Source organism: Artemia franciscana, chromosome 18 (assembly GCF_032884065.1).
Source record: "Artemia franciscana chromosome 18, ASM3288406v1, whole genome shotgun sequence".
NCBI lineage: Eukaryota > Metazoa > Arthropoda > Branchiopoda > Anostraca > Artemiidae > Artemia > Artemia franciscana.
The window spans coordinates 13,042,163-13,065,048 of NC_088880.1; the positions used below are offsets into that span (position 1 = coordinate 13,042,163).

At 31.7% G+C, this 22,886-nt stretch overlaps 1 protein-coding gene across 1 annotated transcript; it reads right to left on the bottom strand.

The window, feature by feature from the left end:
• Positions 1-257: 257 nt before the first annotated feature.
• On the bottom strand, positions 258-22,443 carry LOC136038635 (phospholipase D1-like). The gene is made up of 4 exons (XM_065721880.1): positions 22,151-22,443; positions 16,482-16,670; positions 8,842-8,964; positions 258-3,043 (listed from the first exon to the last, which is right to left on the bottom strand). Exons 1-4 carry the CDS (start codon positions 22,247-22,249, stop codon positions 3,002-3,004), a joined length of 453 nt encoding a protein of 150 aa, XP_065577952.1. The 5' UTR covers positions 22,250-22,443; the 3' UTR covers positions 258-3,001.
• Between the last annotated feature and the right edge of the window lie 443 nt (positions 22,444-22,886).

The window sequence follows — 22,886 nt, forward strand, 5'->3', positions numbered from 1 at the left end:
TGATATACGAGATCTGAATGCCATTATTCAATGACAGAGTCTCTCGAGCGGAAAAATCATTATAAATATAGCTAAAATTTAATAAAAGTAAACTACACTCCAGCCACGGAGGGGCAATGACCCTACCCCCTTCTCTGCTACCTAAAATTACCAAAAATATCTCTTCTGTATTGCACTAATCTCTGTCCTAAGCAAAAATTAAATAAATAAAAATAAATCAAACAATTTACTTCAAAACTTGAATTGAATTTGTGAATTTTCAAAACTTGGTTCCATAACCATATATAGGCAACAGGGGATTATAAGGCACTTTGAAAATGCGGCAACTAAAAATGTAACTAATGAAACCGACAAACATATTTCTAGGATTAAATAATCAAAAGACAATGAGCCAAATCACAAAACTGCTTTCGCACAGTACAATCAACCATAAACCTAAAAAGAAAAAATATGAAATCTCAATTTGAGTACTATGGAATAAAAGAATTTCAAATGGAGATTCAAAATACTTTTTTTCAAAAACGTATACAGTAATCTATAGCATTCGTTATTTGGCTCATCAAATTTTTTTTTCAAACAGTAACATGGGTCGACAATTTTAAGCCCCTTCTTTGACTAATCAAAGTGTTATGATCTTCCTTCTTTCTTCTCCAGTTATCGCTTTTTGCTTCATGAATGTGCTAAGATCTTACTGCAAACTACCAAATAGAATACTGAAGGGAGAACTCTAATGTGAGCGGCCTAAGAAATAAGATCAGAGTCCCCAGATTTTACTTAAAATCATTTTATGTCTAAAGTTGCAAAATCTCAACAGTTCGATGAGTCAAAGAACGGGTCTTTTGTCTATAGTCTATACAAAGTAAAAAATGGGCGGAGCATCTTAACCTGACAATGTCCAGGACCTGACATTAGAGAGAATATCTCCGGCTAAAAATTCCCACCCATTTAATTTTTCTTGCTAACCTTACGAAAAATAGGAATAATAACACTTGCAATGGAAGGCTAGTAGGCCATAGACAAAATGGAACGATAAAACAATAGAAAAGAACACCGAATAAATAAAGAGAACAATATGCATCAAAGAATAAAAAGAACATTGAGGATATTCTTGGATATGATTTTATTAAGTTGAATAACAAGACTACCTTAAAATATCAGATATGACACATGGATGCAGATACACACAATGTGAGAGTTTAATAGGAATGTTAAACGTATAAATCACAATTTTATTATGTAAAAATAAATTTAGAAAAAATGTCTCAACCAACAGGAACGTTCCTTCGGGGTAGGATTCAATAGCACATTGAAGTAATGAATCTAATCAGCATAAAAGATAAATCTACATAATTAAGAAAAATGGGTTGTGTACAGTTATTAAAAATGGCAGCAATAGCCGACATTAAAATATGTATTTTAATGTTTCGGTTGTTTTTGCTTTACAGTTTAAGGCGTTTTTATTTAATTTTTTTTTATATATCTAATAAACTCGAAAAAGCAAAGATAGATTTCAACTGAAGAAATATCTAACATACAGTCGAATCAGAATATCCTGCATACTATATTTGCTAGGTTAGCTGTTTTTTTTTATGTAGTTTGCAGATGATATTGCAAACAAATTTGCCACATCATTACAGAACTATGCAAAAATATACTTTAATTTGTGGTTCATTCGCTCATAGTTTGATTCTGGGTAATTTTAACTATTATAATCCTTTCTAGAACAAAACTAAGTCAGGACGGGGGGAGGGGTAACTTTTTTTGGAAAATGGAAAGGCTAGTAAACACAAAGGGGAAAGGTTGGTAACTGTCCGTTTTATCAAGCAAACAGCGGGAAGTGGGAGTTGATATTTGTTCGGAGTAAATTCAGGGACTATTTGGTTCCCAAACACCAAAAGACAGTATACGCTCTTTTGTCTCAAGGTTGGGGGATCGAGTCGAAAATTTCATTATTTTTGTATGTGGGTGATGGGGGGGGGGGAAGAGTGTAAAGGGACTTATAATGCAGTGTTCAGGGGAATAGGGGTAAGTATTTTTCTCCAGTCCTTTCAAAAGAGTATAGGCTATGTTTTTTTATGCTTGTTGTCCAACGTACTCTTTGACTAGTAAGCCTACAGTTGAAAAACGGACTTGGGTGAACCTTAGGTAAATAACCAACCTTAGGTTCCCTATTTTGTGTAACTTTTATAGCTTGATTTTTTAATTTTACTTTTATAATTTTTACGTGGTTCAACATTAATAGTCCAATTGTATGAAGGAGAAAAGACAATCAACATAAAAGTACGATATTACATATTCACTGATTAAAACATGAATAAAATTGTACTATATTTCTAATATAAGGCACAACATATGATGCAAGTTTGTCAACTATACCATTTTTTGTGGAATATTCTTTGATTTTCCTGAATTCTATACCATTTCTTGTGGAATATTCTTTGATTTTCCTGAATTCATTAAAAGAGTATCGGATCTCACGCACGAAATCTGGCTTACCAGATCTGTGCTCATTATTTTCTGTTATTTGAAATCCACCAGTATTTAGTGAGAATCAATTTTGACAACCTTGGAATGAAATAAAGGCACATAAGAATGAAATAAAGAAGATAAAAGAGAAAATACAAACATATTAAGGTAATTAGGAACGTAGGGTATTTTAAAGTCAACACTACACATGAGCACCGCGTTTTCACTTTTTTTTGTTTTTTAGCTGGTAAGTGCGAACTAAGGAAAAAATTATTTGTAGGTCTTTTCTTAGCACTTGACTAGTCAAAAAGCGGTTTTGCATTTTCCAAATAAAAATTTTTCAACATTCATCAATAGATTTTAGAGATAAATACTATCTCCAAATTCAAAAAAACATACACACATCATATTTGAATAAAGCACCATTAACTCATATCAAACTGACCCAATTTTGAGCCAATGGCTTCAAACCATTTCATGTCCACAAGGCAGTCGGCATAAAGGATTCTTTCGCACCAGCAGAGGGCAGTAAATTTTAATTACACAGGAAATTTAAAGGCAGTAGAACTAAATTACCCTAAAATAAAAGAAGAATTATTATTAGCTGATGAAAAGATTATACATTATTTGCTTAAAGAAGATGTCACGCAATAAAAAAATCCTGCATAAATAAGAACTTATGTGGGTAGACAGTATAAACTTACTGGTAAAACTCATTTTTCCTAAATAGTGGCGTTTGTGACCCGAGTTGATTTGACATTTTTGGACTTCAACAATTGACGTCACTAAAAATTCTTTTAGACATGGATTTTATTCAGGTAGACAATTGAGATATTAAATTTATGTAGAGGGTACATTTTTTCATACATTTTTTTCAATAATGACAGTTAAAACTCATTATCTTTCATCTAATATCTAATCTTTCCTAATTCGAAAGAAGTGTTATAAATTCTAAAAAAAGAAACTTTTAGATAATATTTTTCAAATATTTTGAGGGGAATCTTTTCACATATCATCGCTGTTTCGCATAATGTTTCTATTTGACATTATGAAATTTTGAAACAATTGCCCAAAAATCGACTACTGAGCTGCATTCAAAGGAAGAATGGGCAATGTGCTTTTAATCATGCTTTAATCCTCCTACTTCCTCCCAGCTTAGCTAACAGCTTAGAAAACAGTTTTCGTTTGTTGCCAAGAAAAACTTAGCAAATGGTTTTTGGCAGCTACCTCAAAGACATAGAAATATCAGGTACGACATTTAGAGGTAAATGCGACAGGAAACAAGATTCATAAAATTTCAAATTATAATTTTGACAATGGTAAAATTAACAATTATAAAAATTCAAAAATTTTTACATGAGACAAAAATTATATAAGGAAAATGTTAAATTAGAAAATTTTTTAGAGATAAAATTTTTATCAAGATAGGCAATAGAAAATACCAATTTCACTAGAAGGTGAATATTTACTTTATTTTCATAGCAGTCAGTGTTTTTCGATTACATATTATCTTTTGACCAAAGGTTCTAACGCCATGAGTGCCAAACCAAAAAAAAAAAAAAAAAAAAAAAAAAAAAAAAAAAAAAAAAAAAAAAAAACCATAGAACCGGGCAAAACTCATCTTCTATCAAATGAGGTAAGTGGCTTTTTCAGAAGTCGTTCTGTATATATATATATATATATATATATATATATATATATATATATATATATATATATATATATATATATATATATATATATATATATATATATATATATATATATATATATATATATATATATATATATATATATATATATATATATATATATATATATATATATATATATATATATATATATATATATATATATATATATATATATATATATATATATATATATATATATATATATATATATATATATATATATATATATATATATGTATATATACATATATACATATACATATATATATATATATATATATATATATATATATATATATTTATATATATTTATATATATATATATATATATATATATATATATATATATATATATATATATATATATATATATATATATGTATATATACATATATACATATACATATATATATATATATATATATATATATATATATATATATATATATATATATATATATATATATATATATATATATATATATATATATATATATATATATATATATATATATATATATATATATATATATATATATATATGTATATATGTATATGTATATATGTATATATACATAGATATATATATATATATATATATATATATATATATAAATATATATATATATATATATATATATATATCTATGTATATATACATATATACATATACATATATACATATACATATATATATATATATATATATATATATATATATATATATATATATATATATATATATATATATATATATATATATATATATATATATATATACTATTTTTTACAGACTAATAGACAACAACATTTGGTTAGAAGAGACGCAATTGAAATCCTAAGCCAGCAGATAATAGTAAATAAACTTAGTAAGCATATATATATATATATATATATATATATATATATATATATATATATATATATATATATATATATATATATGTATATATATATATATATATATTAGGGTGTCCCTAATATATATATATATATATATATATATATATATATATATATATATATATATATATATATATATATATATATATATATATATATATATATATATACATACATATATTAGGGTGTCCCTTAAATTTAGAGTTAAATGTTTTAAAGTTAGAGTTCAAACTTAAAAGTTTCGTAATAACCCTATATTGTCTAGAAAAAAAAATATATTAGTTCCATTTATAAACGATAACCCGTGCCGACTTGTGGTTTAAACATGTCCATACAAGTTGCGTAAGTACTGCGCAGTGACTTGTAACTACATTTTTTATTTGTCATTTCATACGTGCATTCCAAAAAGATAATTTCGTAACTGCGAAAAAAAAACTTGTTGATATATATCATGTTTGGGGAGAGTTGCCAAAAAAAATTCGAAGAAAACTCAGGTTGCGTTCAGAAGCATGAAAACAATTTCAAAATTGATCTTGATAATTTGTTTATATTGCACATGCTGATGCTTTGGAGAGAATGAAAATAGAGAACGATAAATTATTTTTAATGAAACAGAGAGAGCCAGGTCAACCGGGATGCTTAGGCGGTATAGATAAAAAATTGGCGGAAAAAGAGGAAAGACCTAGACAACGACGATTGAAAGAAGATGAAAGGATTGTAAGACAGAGAATCAATAGCTGTTGCCTCTACTTCCATCACAAATAACTTAGATAGTCTATAAGATCCAGACAAAGAACAGATCTTGAATTCTGAACTCAGCTTACTGGACGTTCCCTGCCATAATCAAAGTTCAAAAAGAGGTAGAAAGAGTCTCATTACACCTAAACTAGTTATAGCTTTAGATCGTTGCCAGTTAAGCATTTGAGACTCCGTTTATATTCTTAATACAGGGGTAGAACCACTTGGTCAGAGCAGCGATGATTTCCCATTAACAAATCATCAATTCAGCGAATTCGTACTGAAACTGAAAAATCAAGGGCAGAAACAATCAAATCTGAATTCCAAAACAATGTACCCGACGAAGTCAATGTCCATTGGGATAATTACCTACGAGGTTCAAAAGAAGAACGCTTGTCATTTATTGCTCCGTTTCACGGTAGAGAAAAGTTTCTTGCAGTGCCAAAACTAGAAAGTTCTTCTGGAAAGGATCAAGCTATGCTATCTCAAAAGCTTCCAATACTGGCCGTTTCAATAGAACTTGTGCTATTTTGGAGCAAACTTAAGGAAGAGAATTGCTGCTTTTCGCCTATAATCATCTTGTGAATGCATCAGTCCTAAAAGCTATCTTTGAAACCATGATTAAGGAAATTCCTACAAGCCCAGATATTCCGATGTTCAAAAAGTTCAGAGAAAATTGGAAAAACATCAATTCTAGTAACATCGAACCATCTCTTAATTTCGTAACAGCACGTGTGGCCGAGACAGATATTCAAGCTTTGTTAATATTTTTTAAGGCAGAATTAGACAAAGATTTTGTAAGAGATGACTACCGCGAATTAACCGAACTGTGCCTAATATTTTCAAGAGGAGACACAGAGAAAAAACTAAGGACTTAGAAAAAACTAAGACCTCCCGGACCTATGCATCAGGCTATGCCTGATATATATATATCTATATATATATATATATATATATATATATATATATATATATATATATATATATATATATATATATATATATATATTGAGGTTAAAAATAAAATGAGGTTAATTGGTAACTATGATAAAGATGTTTTAAGCACAGAGTCAATTTTTAGGAAACTTAAAATTTGAATATTGGTCAAATTAAAGATTTTCAAATTAGAATTTTCGTGTTTCAGAGTTAGAATGGTTTCGCGCCGTATATTTTTAATAGTTTCTTTCGTTTTAATTTATTTTATCACGGATATGCCACGATAAATTCTGAAGACCTGGAAAGTGAGTCTCGAAGTTCATTTCGTTCTAACCATGAGTAAAAGCACACGAGTCCGGTGGTCTGGAATACCTCAATTCGGGAAGACTCAATCCGGAAAGTGTGCCACAATTTAAAAATCGGTAAAGAAGCTTCTCCTTGCGGGCTGTTGGTGAGTGTGAGACTGGGTAACGAGAAAGGATAATCTAAGTATTTTTGGTCTTTTTTCTGTTATTAACAATTTTTTGAATTTATTATTGGGTAATTACTATTAATAGCTCTTTTCTAATTGTTCTTTATTTGTATTTATTTCAGATATGATTTGGTTTAGTTGTTTAATTTAGTAATTGTGTAGCCTACTGGTTGCATTTTTCAAGCATATTGTGCTTTGCGTGTAACCAGTGGTCAAACCGGCATGGAACATATCTAATAAAGATGTTGTTGAATGTACTCATAACTTCAAATTTAACCCCTTATATGGTCATTTATAAGCGGAAGAGGCTAACATTTGTGTTCTTTCTCTACTAATAGACAAAAATGTAGGAATTTTTTTTTTCGTCTAGTGTTTTGGAACGTAAAAAGGAAAAGATCAATCATCATTATTGAGTAGTGTCATCTAGCACGCACTCAAACAAATTTTTGGCCAAACATTATGGGAAAATTCATGCATATACTGCTTTCTATATTGTGACAAAGCAAAAAAGTTTAAATACAGATGACGCTTAAATTCACAATGAGTGGTCAAAAACAGTTCTTAAGTATGGGCGCTCCGGAAAAATTAGAAGATTTGCTAGATGTTTCACGGAGAAACTGACTACAGATGGTTTCGGCCACCCGACAGGACGAACTTATTTCAAAAAGTAGGCTGAACGAAAACTGTGGTTCAATCCCGCTTTCTAGGGCTATAATGAGAGAAAGGTTGAGATGGCTAGGGCACATTCTGTGGATGAATGATAATAGATTGCCAAAGACTGTCCTTTTTAGCCAACCGTCTAGGGCTAAAAGGAAAGCAGGTCATCCGCAGTTGGGGAGGATATCGTAAAGAAAGATGCAAGGGAAATGGGAACTCCATAGGAGGGTGTAAAGAGGGATGCTTCTGATAGAATGGCACGGAGAAGGTTCCGTAGCCGCGTTCATCTAAGGCTTCTTAGTGCTGCGGAAAGTTAATAGTAGAAGTAATTTGAATCCAAGCACCGGTTATCTTTTTTTTCTCACTGACCCTTTTGCAGCGACGGGGCACCAATCTAAAATGTCTCATTTTCATCAACATCATTACTGATGATGTAACTAAAAACAGGGTTTGTTTGTAAGTCGCAAAGAATTCGTTTCTTTAAATTAAAATGAGCTTTCTTCTCAGTATTTAGCTGCGAATTGCAAATTTTTACTAACAATATTGCGTAATTTCCAACGCAAGTGACAACCAAACACAACTTAGAGCTGGTTTTCATTTGGCCAACGGAACCAGTCAGTTAGACACCAAGCATTTAAGTATTGACATCAGACAAGATCAGTTCCAAGGGACGAATAATTTGGATTACTCCAACACTTCCCCCATTTAGTCATTGTCTTCGAAATTTCAAGATTTTCCAAATCAATTTTGTAATTCGCGCAAATTATCAGAAATAAAAAGCTGAAAAAAAAACCAGAAATACAGACGTTATACGAGAGCCGAGCAGAAAAGCAAACGTAGTAGGCATCATTTTGGTGATTTATAAAAGTCTGTAACCAAAGATATGCAACCAAAAAGTCTTTAGCCAAAGATATGCAAACAAAAAAGAATGTAACCAGAGATATATGCAACCAAAAGTCACTAACCAAGACCTACCTTCACTTGTTTGAGTTTTTCCTCTGCTTCCTCTGGGTTTCGGATACTCAGCGCAACTAGACTTTGATACAATTTGACTTCAGAAAATGTTGTAACTCGATCTGCCGGTAAGCAGTTAAAAACCTAAAATAAAAAAAAAAAAAATTAATCCTTGACTTTTCATAAATATCTGCTCTACTCCTCTCGATTACATAGCTATAACATCAGCTGTGATAAGATAAATTTAAATTCAGGAAATATCTAAAAACTGAAACCTGGGAGTGCCAATTGAGCTCTATCCCTTTTGAAAACAACCTGTTGACTTTAGAGTTAAAGTCACTTAAGTTCGGTTTGTTTCAGGAAAAATTTATACCTGGTCATATGTGCAAAAACAAATTACAACAATGGATGTTAAATATACATACCATTTCACCAGCAAGATCTGTGTTTTTTTAAATATATACATTTTGAATATGTTCTAGATCCAAAACTGGCTTTCAAAAACATCGTTACAGCAAAAATCACAACCCTACATCTAACATGGACAATCACTTTCAACAAAATACTCCTTGAAGCTTTAACGTTGGGCACGAGTTACCACCGTGAGATTCGTACTTATGGCCTCAGTTCAACAAATTTTTGTAGAAATTTTGAATATACTAAACCGGACTACAAGAAAACAGCTCGAGCGGCCTTTTGTCGTATCCTTCCAATTTGACCTTACTTTTTTCACTATGGTTGGCAGCCCAGGCTGTTCACCTCCGCCTGACGTTATTTTTCTGTTATTCAACAATTTTCGGTGCAGATTTTTTGTATTATTTTATATCGCATATATGTGTAGTTCAAAGATTATATTGCTATATATTGCGATACGCATCCACAAGAAATAAAAACACAGAAAAATCTTTTTATATATAATCAATTTCTATGGTAGGTACATATTTTTAATACATTATATTTGACCCTTACCCCTCAATGAAAAGTCATATCTAATGGCCAATTTTGATTGTTAAATAAAAATAAATCAAATAAATTTTCTAATTAAACTTTAATAAGAATGTATACTTTTCGGTAATTTAACGGCAAAACAAAAACAAATAGAAATTCTGTAGTCCGCTTTACCAATTAAGGCTCTAATTTTTAGTGGCCAAGTGGAGCTGTCTTAGAGCGACTTCACAGATACTATTTTACTATTTGTAGAAATTTAGCGTGATCTTTTCAATCAGCATGATGAATTTCAGATTAAAAACAAAAAATATCCAGCCTCAATGCAATGAATACAATTGATCCTGATTTTACTTGGTAGTAAAAAAATCAAAAAGCAAAAAACACAAGAATAAAATAACAGAATCATCAAAAAAAAGAATTCTAGGTAGAAGAAGTTGTAAAACTGGTTAGCAGTAAACCGGGCGGCAGAATACCTAGAACCCCTATTTTTGTCATTTCTAAAAGGTTGGTTTCTGTTACCCTTTTTCGCTTTTTCCGCTACCCAGTTTTAATGAAACTACCTAAAACAAAAGAGCAACAATACAGTGTCAAACAGCAGAAAAAATAAAATTTGTAAAATGAATTAGCAGCACAGCACATTAGGTGATGAAACTCTCCTTCAGATCCAAAATATTTGAAATCGTGTCACTCTATGGTAGCCAATTTTTAACACCGAATCACTTTTATAAATAAAAAGTCAGCCAAATTTATTATTGTAAGTATGTAAAGAATAATTTCATTTAGTAATCACACTAAGTACGTTAATTCGGTAGATTTCAGAGGCGTAATTTGCTATGGGACAAGAGGGGGGCAACTATCACTCTTAGACCTCAGTTTACCCTCCCTCCAAACACCAGTTTACCCCCCCCCCTTCCCAGCTGAAAATTGGTTTCCCCCGAAAATCTTGTCAAAAATAAGAAAAGCCTGCAAAATTCAAGCATCCACATAACCGGGTCAGTTTTCTGCAGTATATCGTTATCTTTTTTTTTATTATATGACTAATTTTTCTGTTGCTACTGTCATTTTCACTGGATTTTGGGAAAATGGGTAACAACGCTCCCTCCCCCCTCGGATTTTTGACAAAATTACGCCAGTGATTCAATTCCATAAGTTATTACCTAATAATGCCATGATTGATATGATTTTACTACATGAGTAAACGAATACATGGTGTTTCACAAACTACAGAAAAATACATAAGAGAACTACTAAAGTACAAAAATCAACAAAAAAAAAAGACTACTAAAGTAAACTATTAAAATACATACTAGAAAATAATAACTAATACCAACTCTATATGTCCAGCGACTGGCTCTGGTCTCCTGCCATAGGCATAACAAGGTAATAATTATCAAACGATCTTTAACTGCTTTGTATTTCCTATATAATTCATAAGAATTGTTCTAACACTCTTGTTGTTAACTACTAAATTTAAGATAAATGGAAACGGGACATCCAATTGGCTAAGCCGGCTAATAATGCCATATTACAATGAATGCTAAGAAAAAAGTCTTTTTGTAAAATCTCAATGATGAACGTACATCAAAACGTGCCATGAATAGTGTCTAATGAGATGAAAATACGGATGACGTCTCAAAATATATTGGTGTATATGGTTTATACATTATTGGTGTGTACCAATAATACGAACATACACAAAAAATGCACCATGAATAGTGTCTAACGTGACGAGAATACAGATGGCGTCTCAAAATATATTGGCGTATATGGTGTATATATTATTGGTGTATACCAATAATACGAACACACATCAAAAACGTGCCGTGAATATTGTCTAACGAGACGAGAATACACATGACGTCTCAAAATATATTGGTGTATATGGTTTATACATTATTGGTATATACCAATAATACGAACATACATAAAAACGCGCCATGAATAGTGTCTAGCGTGACGAGAATACAGATGACGTCTCAAAATATATTGGTGTATATGATGTATATATTATTGGTGTACACCAGGGTTTCTTAAACTTTTGTAATTCCCGACCCCATTTATGATTGCGAGTTTCTTAACGACCCCAACAAATATAAAAGAAAAATAAATTAATAATTTTTAATGATATGTTTATTAGGTAACAATATACATATGCATATGAAAATATGTAAATTTAGAATTCGTTTTGAAACATTGAAACGATCTAAAATTGAAATTTGCACAAAATGTTATAGAAATGTTTTTATTATAGTTTCAAAAACAAAAGTGGATTCTGACTGTCTTAATTCTCTCGAATATATCCAAGTAGTTGCGTGGTAAATATCAAATTAAAGTTTACGCTAAAAATTTAATGAGATGGATGTGCCTGTTTTTTATTGCATAACAAATCAAATCTTGGTGTAATGTTTGAAACTGCTGGAAGTAAGACCTCTTCAACATTTTTTTATCGCTGAGTGATATTGGGATTTAATGTGTGCTAAAGCTGAGAAAGTAACTTCACATAAATATATGGTGTTGAATGGCAGAAGTACAGTTAAACGCCATATTGGTGATTGTGGGAAATTCAGTTCTAGTTCCGATCCAGAATCTAGTCAAGGGCTTTTTTTGGAATTGTAGTTTTAAGTTTGAGTCACACGAAAGCTCAGCAAATTCCTCTTGAGCTTTAAGTGGCAGATGATCAATCTCACTGAAGCCAGTCGAAAACGGCTTTTGAATCCAAACTGTTTTTTGTAAATAAATATTTAATATAGAATATGTCCGGAACTAAATTTCTAGCGCTTTTAAGTGATCTACAATAGTTTTTGCAAAAAAGGTTTTACGATGAATTTTCTCAATTAAAAAATTGTCGACACTGGAAAACATTTCGAACAATTTTTTTTCTACCCTACTTTTCCAAATGCTGATCTTTTTAATAAAACTTTCAATTTTATCGTTTGAAGTAAATATATCGCAATTTTTTCCTTGAAGAGACAACTTAAAATAGTTTAACCTCACAAAAATATCTGACAAATAACACAGCTTGGATAGCCACAAGTCATTTTGAAAAAAAGCAGCAAATTCACATTTTCGTTCAGTTAAAAATATTTCGATGTCGTCCTTTAATAAAAAACAATCTTTTTAAACTTTGACCTCTTGACAACCATCTTACTTCTGCATGTAATAACAAAGCTGTGTAGTTGGAATCCGTATCCTTACAGAGATTTGAAAATAAGCGACTGTTAAGGGCATGGCTGTTAGTAAAATTTATTACCTTAACAGCATCCTGAAGCACATCGTTCAATTCTGGTGCTATCAATCAATTAAGAAGCACCCACAGAATTTTTACATGCCGGGACTGTAAGGTCCCGTCGGTCGCGAAAGGGTTAAACTGACTAATTCGGAATAACATGCACTTCGTTCACAATCATACAATGGCTAAAATGAAAATAACACGAAATGTTTATATAGTTTGAAATTTTGACTCCACTTAGAAATTGAAACGCTTTGAAACAATTAGAAATTCTGTTGATAATATTTATCAGGATTATTTCAGTTTTAAGAGATTGACAAAAATAAATCTACATTTTTTAAAAATTTCTGTAACATCTTCTGATTTATAGTAAATTTATAATGATTATGATGATCGGAATAGAAATGTTGGTGTAAACAGTCTTTCCGAACCGGAAGATTTTATTATATATTTATCTACGATGATTGTTATTTTTCTTTATAACAATATTTTAACAGTAAAAAACATTTTTTGTTAAGTTGTATTTTTATCACTCGCGACCCCATAATTTTGCTACGCAACCCCAAATGGGGTCGCAACCCATAGTTTAAGAAGCCCTGGTATACACCTATAATACGAACATGCATAAAAAACGCGCCATGAATAGTGTCTAACGTGACGAGAATACAGACGACGTCTCAAAATATATTGGCTATATTTAACCATTTTTCAAAATATAACCATGTTTTAATATCATTTTCCGAATTATGGGCATTCTTTTTATATTGCGTTTAAATACTAAACAGTGTTTTGTAGGCTTTAGCCACAGGCCTAAATTCTCCTTGTGTTTTTGTCTAGTTTGTTCCTTTTCAATTCTGCGAGTTTAAATTGTTTTTACAGCTAGAAAATTGCTGTAAAGAAAAGGGGAAGGAATCTAAAATGCAAAGAATCTATGATTTTTTCAATTTAAAAATACAAATATATGCACTGAAGACTTTATGAACCGCCCAATCTGTATATAGAAATTATTTGCTGTCATCTAGGCTCTACCTTATCAGGATTATATTGACGAAATACTATTGGCACACGTCCATCTGCAAACTAGAAGAGAGGAAAGTTTCTATCTGCACAGTTTGACCTGAAGGACTGCTGAAGAAACTTCAAAAAAGGGCAAAAGCGTCTGAATGTAAATTCTGTAAGGAATTAAAAAAAATTCCATTGACCCCCCCCCTTATTTGGTGGAATTGTGAACGTAGAAACCTGGAACTCTTAATTTTATTCTTAACTTAATATAGAGTCTTAAAAAGCCTTAGCTTAAGTTTCATTGGCACTGTTACGGTTTGAAAACTGTCGTAACCAAAATAAAAGGACTTAATTCAACCATATTTTTGGAAATAAGATAGATACTAGAAAAATTATTTTAATAGATCTCTGTCTATGTCAGTCCTTCCAATATCCCTAATTTCATTAGCATTTCCCCCATTCCTTCAAAAACAAATTGGTTGCAATGGCCTTATGGCCGTTAATAATGATTATTTTTTCTAGTTTTTTGATCACCTTTTTGATGAAACTAAAGAAGTAAAATAAAAACGTTAATAGGACCAAAATAAGTGCTTCGCAATTTATACAAAATATTTCCTATGTGTCAGACAACCGGGTCATGCTAATTCATTAATCTACAATGTACTACTTTTATTTAAATAACATACTGCCTTTAGAAGTGATACTACACATACAGAAGTGGCCTGCTCTGTTATTTACTAAACACTTCACTGTCTGTATATGTACAGCAATAGTTGCAATCTTAACTTTACTCGAAAATTAAATGTTTTAGTGTTCGATTCTACTCGTTTACATAAAATTTTGTTTTATATACATAAACTTGAATTTACGGGGTATTTGTAAAGGGAGAGTTACGTTAAATCTTTAGGAGGACACTAGAAGTCACGATTTCCAATCGATGAGCCCTTTTAATGTTTCTGCGACTACCTCTTGCATGTGAATTAGCCCTGGGGGGAAAAACAGTAATGAATAATAATAAGTGATACAAAGAAGGTTTATGCGTCTTTACAACAGGCAACGTTTCAGCGTCAGCTCTCATTGGAATTTCTGTTTGTTTTAAGTTTAAATATTTATATAAATTTAATTTTACTCGTCATAAGTTTTAACAAGGCTCTACTTTTCTTGGAAAAACTTCTTTTTTTGCACTCCTCTTTTAGTTAAACTGTTGTAACACCTGATATTTTTCACATGGCCGGATCTAGGGGGCCTAGAGAGGGCAAGCAACCCGGGTAGCATGCCCGGAAGGCGGCAAAACAAGCTTAAATTGTAATATTTTGGGGCAAAAATGATAATATTTACAGTTTTGATGGTGCGGCAGGGGGCGGCAAACTCTACATTTGCCCTCCCATCCAAGAAAAACTTAATTCTGGCTCTATCTTTTACGGTTTTAAAAATTTATGTTCTTGTAAAATTCAAAGTTTCTGTCACAGACATTTAAGATCTGGAACAATAAATATGAAAAAACTGGGGACAGAGAGTATAAGTCCATACACATCTCGCAAACTAAGGGAGAGTGATTATCCCTGAGCTACACCCCTTGAAAAATCAGTTGCTAAATTCAATTATACAAAAGAAAGTTTTAAATATATATATATACAGACAGTGACTTGTTCGGTAAATAAAAGAGCAGATAATTTGTACACTATAACTACTTCTAAAGGTGTTATGTTATTGTGTAGATTAAGAAAATATCACAGGACAGGGAATCAATTAGAAACTTTCAGGGAAGCTTGTGTCGCTTTCAAACTAAATCAAAAGGCACACTGCACATACTGGTTGTTAGTAAGACGTCTCAGCAATTTTTGCGAAGGATCGGATCTAAGAGGCTTAGAGAGGGAAAGCACCACGGGCAGTAGCTCACAGGACGGCAAAACGAGCTTCAATTTTAATGCTTTGGGAAAAAATTGTAATGCTTACAGTATTGAGTAATACAGTATAATTATACAGTATAAAAATACAGTATAGTATCAGTTGCTAAATTCAATTTAACATGCACAAAAGAAAATTTCCTACGGATCAATATGGAGAGTGGTTTCTAGTTCTTGCATACCTTCAACTGAAATAAAATATTTGGAGTGTGACTTTAAAAGGTAATGGGACCCATTTTCGCTTAGATAAGAACATAATTGGGTAGGTAACCAATTTTTATTTGATAAATCTGTGGAAATCCGGAAAATTTGAGGGTAGCACTGATTTATAGGAGCTCAGTTACGGTTGAGACAGAGATGTTTCAGCATCTCTCCTTCGAAAATTACCCAAACATAATTTTATTGATGCCACCGTACACTTGACTGACGCCGACCAATTCAGCTGTCGACCGTACTTTTTTACAGATTTATTATTATTCGAATTTTAAATGATTAAAGAAACAACTAAAATTCAAGGTACACCCTTTTGTTATGGGAGGAGCAACATCACCAATAAGATTAAAATGATAAGATACCTCTTCATAAATTTTGGTATTTAAAGATGCAGCTTTTATCCAAACCCCTTTGTAGAAAGCATCACAAACAGGGTCAGCTTGTCCCAAAAGTCCTAAGTGCTCTCGAAAAAGATACTTCCTCAATGAGCCAGCAAACCGACCGCAATCGTACGGCTTTCCGTCCATTAGTGAGGGCTCAAAGTCCAAGTCCTGGAAAAGAAAGGGCTTGCAAATAAAGTTGACAAAAAAACAACTCTATAAATTAGAGCGCAACAAATTATTAATCCAATGAATAATAATACAATATGTCATATCAAAAAGTATAAAATTATAATAACAAACATGACATTTAAACCATAATTCTTAAATGCCAAATATCACACCAAATTTCTTTAATATATTTCTAAGAATATAACTGAATGTTAGACTAATATGAACTCGAATAAAATTACGTAGACACAAACACTCGTCAAGACAGTAAAACGGGTCAATTGCATGAAAATGATTCTAATAGTTCCAAATATTTTCATTTTCAGTTATTGTACAAAGATTATAATTTTCGATTAGAATGTCTAAAAAATCATATTGTCTGAATATCTTATTTGATTTGGAGAACATCAAATACTGTAAATTTAGGGACCATGTTATATGAAAAAATAATGTTAACTATAAGAATTTAATTAACTATTAGCCATCTGCATACTATGGACTTACCTTGGACGCTTAAGAATTAAAATTTTTTAAAGCTTTTATGAGCGGCAGGGTTAAATTGAGTAAAAAGTTTATTAGGAGCATGTATCAATTGGGCTTCAAATATCTAGGTTATCTGTGATGGATATGCGTGTATCTCGACCTTCCGACAACTCAACTACCATTCAATTCAACCACACGCCACTCAAATCCGTTTAACTGAACCTCCATGCATCTCAATCCCCATTCAACTCAACTCATTTAACCTACTCTGTCACAGGGCTTGAACTAACTGGAGTTAAATTGCATTATCCCCCTTGTATCCCTGGCCATGGAGCCTTTCGAGGGGGAATAAGTGTAATGTAATTCCATTTTGAATTGTATTTTGTATTGTATTGTATTGAATGATAAACTTCTTCTTCTTCTTAAAAAAAAATAAAATAAAAAAGGGTGGAATTGAATGTCCATTGAGTTAAATGAGGGTTGAATTGCACTGGGGTTGAGTTAAGTTGCATGGGGTTAAGCTGAATGGGATTGAGTTGAACGAGGATTGAGTTGTACGTAGTTAAGCTAAACGAGGATTGAGTTACATGGAGACTGATGTCACACTTTTTGTGTGTGTAATCAAGTTTCGTTTAACACACTGCCCTAGTTTTCAAAAGGCTGAGGGTTCAAGTATCATATATAGCATACTTTTAAACCCGAATAAAAAATTCCTTCATTGAAGGCAAATGATATTGATACAGTCAGGCGAAAGAAGGGGGAGGGAAAGGAGTTGGGAGAATCTAGTTCCTCCTTACAGATATAAGTCAGCAATGAATAGATATTACATATATTTCAAGCCTGTACTTAAAAAAAAAAAAAATTGATGGGTATTGTAAAGATCTTATAAACAGTCAAGCCTTCCTGCTAAAATTGCTTGGACAACGGCTCTTATAGAAGGAAAACGAAATAAATACAATAGAGACTACTATCCGTGCTTATGCACGGGAAAGAGAGTGAACTTTTTAACGTTGTCAAAAGGACTCCCTTTCACAAAAGTTTGAAAAAACATAGTCTGAAAATTCATTTTTTTTTTTGTGTTTTCGCAATGCTTGCCACAGGAGAAATTCTCAGTTACAGCTACGATCAAAAAAAAAAAAAAGAAAAAAAAAGTAAACTATAGATAAAACTATATTTGTACACAGTAGTGATAGTGACTGATAGTGACAGTAGATAGTGACTGAGTAGTGATAGTGACAGTAGTGACTGGTTAGAGCTTCAAAAGAAACCTTTTGAAGTCTACACCTAATTTTTGAGTTAAGAGCACCGTAATATTTTTTTCTTTATTTCCATCGGTTTAACATCAAGAAATAAATATATAACCAATTAAAAAAAAAAAGAGAAAAAAATCTAAATATAGACCATTTTCCCGCAATGTAAATGATACACGCCCGGATAAGCTACCTAGATTTGCAGGATGGTCTATTTACTTTTGGGGATTAGAACATAATTCTGTTTCTCAGAATTCTTTCTTTGCAAATGTCTTCACAGAAGCCGTTCCATTCATAATTATTATTTGCGAATATGAAGTGAATGTCGGATGAACTATCTAGAAAAATATAAAAATAAGAAAACGAATAAGAAAAAACAAGATTCAGTTACATTCTGATCTTACCTGTTTTCCAAAACTATTTGCTAAGAAGTATTTTGAGTGAAGGCATATCAGTGGTGCCGATAGCATAAGGCAGGGCAATAAAACCCCTAGATTCCACCCTGGTTAATAAAAACCTCGATTTTGGTAGTTTCATTTAAAGAATAAAAAAACACAAAATTTTCCGCCTTAGACTATGAAGAGTACCTTTTTTTGTATTTTCATTAAAAAGAATAAAACGATCCTACCCCCCCCCCTTCCTGCATTTTCGAGATTTGGTGCTCCTGAGGGATAGTATTATGTTCAATTTATGTCAAGTAAAAAAAGAAGAACGATAATACTGCCTAGAATCGAAAACATAAAAGAGATTGTTTACTCTGAAGTTTTATCCTGAATTTTAATAAGAAGACTTTCTCTCGACTTGACTTTCAAGGTTTTGCTCTTAAACCAAAATTTTTTAATGTACATAACTGTAAGTTTATGTTTAAGATGAATAAATTTTTTTAATTGAATCTTGTTTAGCCTTTCTTAGTCTTTTGCTTTACCCAAGTTTCGGGTTACTTATGACCTATCCCCCCAAAAAGCTGAGAAATTTCACCCCTCTTAGCCTCGTTAAATTCAACGCTGTGCTTCGACAGCAATGTCGACAGAATAGACATCAAGCGCTTTATTTGCATATTTCAGCCTCGGCAATTCTAAAGCCGTCATTATAGATTGTTCTGTCAATAAAAGATTTATAGCAAACAAACTCTTAGGCTCCGTCTGTCGAATATAATAGTTTAATCTGTTTTTTTTTAATCTTATGTGATTCTGTAGATGAATAGAGCTTTCAAATACACATGTATTTCTTCTCAAATCCCTTTTTTCAGTCCCTGGAGCAGTTAGCAACTGCAACTTTTGATACTAAATATTGATATTTCTATCAATGATATTGATATTGATATCAATATTGATGGTGCCAAATATTTCTTCTCAAATCCCTTTTTTTAGTCCCTGGAGCAGTTAGCAACTGCAACTTTTGATACTAAATATTGATATTTCTATCAATGATATTGATATTGATATCAATATTGATGATACCAAATATTTCTTCTCAAATCCCTTTTTTCAGTCCCTGGAGCAGTTAACAACTGCAACTTTTGATGCTAAATATTGATATTTCTATCAATGATATTGATATCAATATTGATGATACCAAATATTTCTTCTCAAATCCCTTTTTTCAGTCTCTGGAGCAGTTAACAACTGCAACTTTTGATGCTAAATATTGATATTTCTATCAATGATATTGATATCAATATTGATGATACCAAATATTTCTTCTCAAATCCCTTTTTTCAGTCCCTGGAGCAGTTAGCAACTGTAACTTTTGTTACTAAATATTGCCTTTTTGTATCTTGAATACACAAAAAAACCGTCTTAGTGAAAAAAATGGTCTTTTATTAACCACAAGTTTTGAATTTGACCCCCCTTTCTCAGATGGGTCATCACTTCGTCTAAAACTTCCCAAGTGGCGACCATGTTAAGTTTTGTTTTTGTGGCCTCGGGGCCAACAAAACACAGTTTTTTGAATAGCTTAAGGAACTTTAAAAATCTACCCGTACTGTATTTTCAGATTTTGGTTTAAAATATCAATTCGGGTTGTTATTTGAAAATACTTACAATTAGCAGGAAAATGCACAATGTCTAACCAAATTAAGATATACTTTAAATACAAAAAAACGAGCTTTTCAGCTAAAAATAAGGAGCAATATTAAAACATAAACGAGCATACATTATTCTGTATACGAGGGTGTTGCCTCTTCCTCGACTCCTCGTTCGTAAAGCGCTTTAAACCAACTCTATTTCCAATTCAACGGCCCTTGGGTTTCAGCAGTCGTTTTAAAAAAATCAGGATAGAAAATCAAACTTTACCAAAAAGAGCGAGGGGTTGCTAAGACCCATGGTTGGATACGATCAACCTTGGGAAAAAAGAAACAACAACAAATCAAACTAAATATGTGATCCTTTTCCTGTGGAAAAAGTAAGATACCACATTTTTCTACATTGGTGCTTAAAACCTCTACAATAGAGTTTTATGTCGTTAAAAAACGACATAAATGTTGACATGCTGTCGACAGAGAAAATTCAAATATTTTGGACGTTCAGATCAAAAACACAATTCCTACAGCTCTAGAATTTTCAACATTTTCCATACTTATCCATAGGGACCTTCGTATTCACTAATCTTTCAAATCAAATCAAAGACATAAATTCACTCACAGTTACAACAATCTACCCCTCTTCAACATATTTGGTATGCCCACAGATATTATTACTTAAGTAAACGAATGATTCACACAAACACATTAAATAAACACACTTTGATTCATACACCAATGAATTGGGTATGAATAAGAATCTCCTTTGATTTTATTATATTTTCGATATTCTTGCAATTGTCGTTCTGAATAGTCTGATGTGTAGGTAAATGGTTTTTCGTTGCTTGGTAATAATAAATATTGACATTTTCTTAATTTTATCACAACTTATTTGAAATAAATATTATCATACCCAAAAAGGATGTATCTCACTCTTTTTTACAAAAAGTAAAAACATTCTCCGAAGAATTACATTTTCAATACACCTCTGGGGTGTCTTTATCTATAGTTTACTGTCGTTTGCAAGAGAGCATTCAATTTATAGAGCGAAATACATTTTTATGATCTAAAATTAGCTAAAAAATAAGTATATAAAAGCAAAATAATACATATCCATTAAACAATTGTCAAAGTAGGCCGATAAACAAAAAAAAAATAGTGCAGCAAATTGTCAAAATAAATACAAGGCCATAGAAGGTATGGGAGGTTAGTCATGGCTTGGATAGACATTATTTCAGTATATACCCAGATAAAACTCAAGCTTAAAACAGGTCCGAGGGCTTAAAAAGCTTATCACTAGACCCAAATTATTCTGGAAGAGCTCCTTCAGGTAATATGAAGCAGAGGAAAGGGGGACAATTAATCCACAAACGTCCCATCTTTTGGAGGAATACTTGTCATTTATGGAATAATTATGCAATATAAGATGCCGTGGGGTATCAGCCCCCTCTTAATGCAGATTTAGCTTGAGCATAACACAGGGCATTGTCCATGTTTCAAACGCTGCTAAACATATTAACATCAGCTTTACGTAAAAACAAAGATTCAGCTATGCTCTGTCCTTTTTGCATTCCTTTTTTAAAGTTTAAATTCTCGAGAAAATAACCCAACACAAAAAGATTGAAATCAAATATTTCGGTTATCCTAAACATTATGCATATGAGAGATCCAGCCTCACGCTTTCGATAGGACGATGCAGTCTAAAAGAAACCAGATAAATTACTTACTTGAAAAATAACAGCAATTTCTGAGTCTCTTTTTCCTATTAAGCTTCTGTCATTAATGTTGGCAGAGCCACAAATAACAGTGTTGTCATCGACGATCATAAGTTTACTATGTACATAAATTAGCTCGGTGACCTTGAAGAAAAAGAATTATTTATTGTGAATGTTTGGCTGAGAGCCTCCTTCGTAAGTAAAAGTTAGATTGATAGTCATTCAAATCACGAAATACAATTTATAATGTTTAATGGTAATTATTCAGCGAAAAAAAGTTTTTTCTACTTTAGTAAATAAGACGGATAAGCACTTGAAAGAAAACTTGACCCTACTCACCTACTACGAACATGTAACAAAAGCTTTAATAATTTTGGTCTTTATTCTTCCCAAATTTTTGAATAGTCATTATTATCCCACTCTGAACAACATTTATTATATATTTTCAATATATTTTCTTGGGAGGACAACATGAAAATATTTTACCCCCTTCGCCCAACAAAAATGTGGAACACCCTTATTCCCCTCCCCTCCCCCCCAAAAAAATCCCCAGAAAATTTAAAATCGATTCTCCAGCCATATGAAACCTACTGACTTAAAACAAAAAATATCGGCTAGCCTGCAGGTGATGCTATATAACGTGCCATGACTGATTTCGGAGATGAAGATTAGTGATTAGCTAGAAATTACCAACACAGACGAACACACAGGCAGATATTTTTTTCCCCAAATATTCTAAAGACAAACA

What these genes read in the sequence shown, in the direction of transcription:
- LOC136038635 (XM_065721880.1), bottom strand. Translation starts at nt 22,249, where the DNA reads ATGATCGTCGATGACAACACTGTTATTTGTGGCTCTGCCAACATTAAT. An exon ending in ATACCAAAATTTATGAAGAG is followed by an intron (nt 8,965 to 16,481) that starts GTATCTTATCAT and finishes TTTTTATTTTAG; the next exon opens with GTTTTTAACTGCTTACCGGC. An exon ending in AAAAACTCAAACAAGTGAAG is followed by an intron (nt 3,044 to 8,841) that starts GTAGGTCTTGGT and finishes CTTTTATTTTAG; the next exon opens with GGTAATTTAGTTCTACTGCC.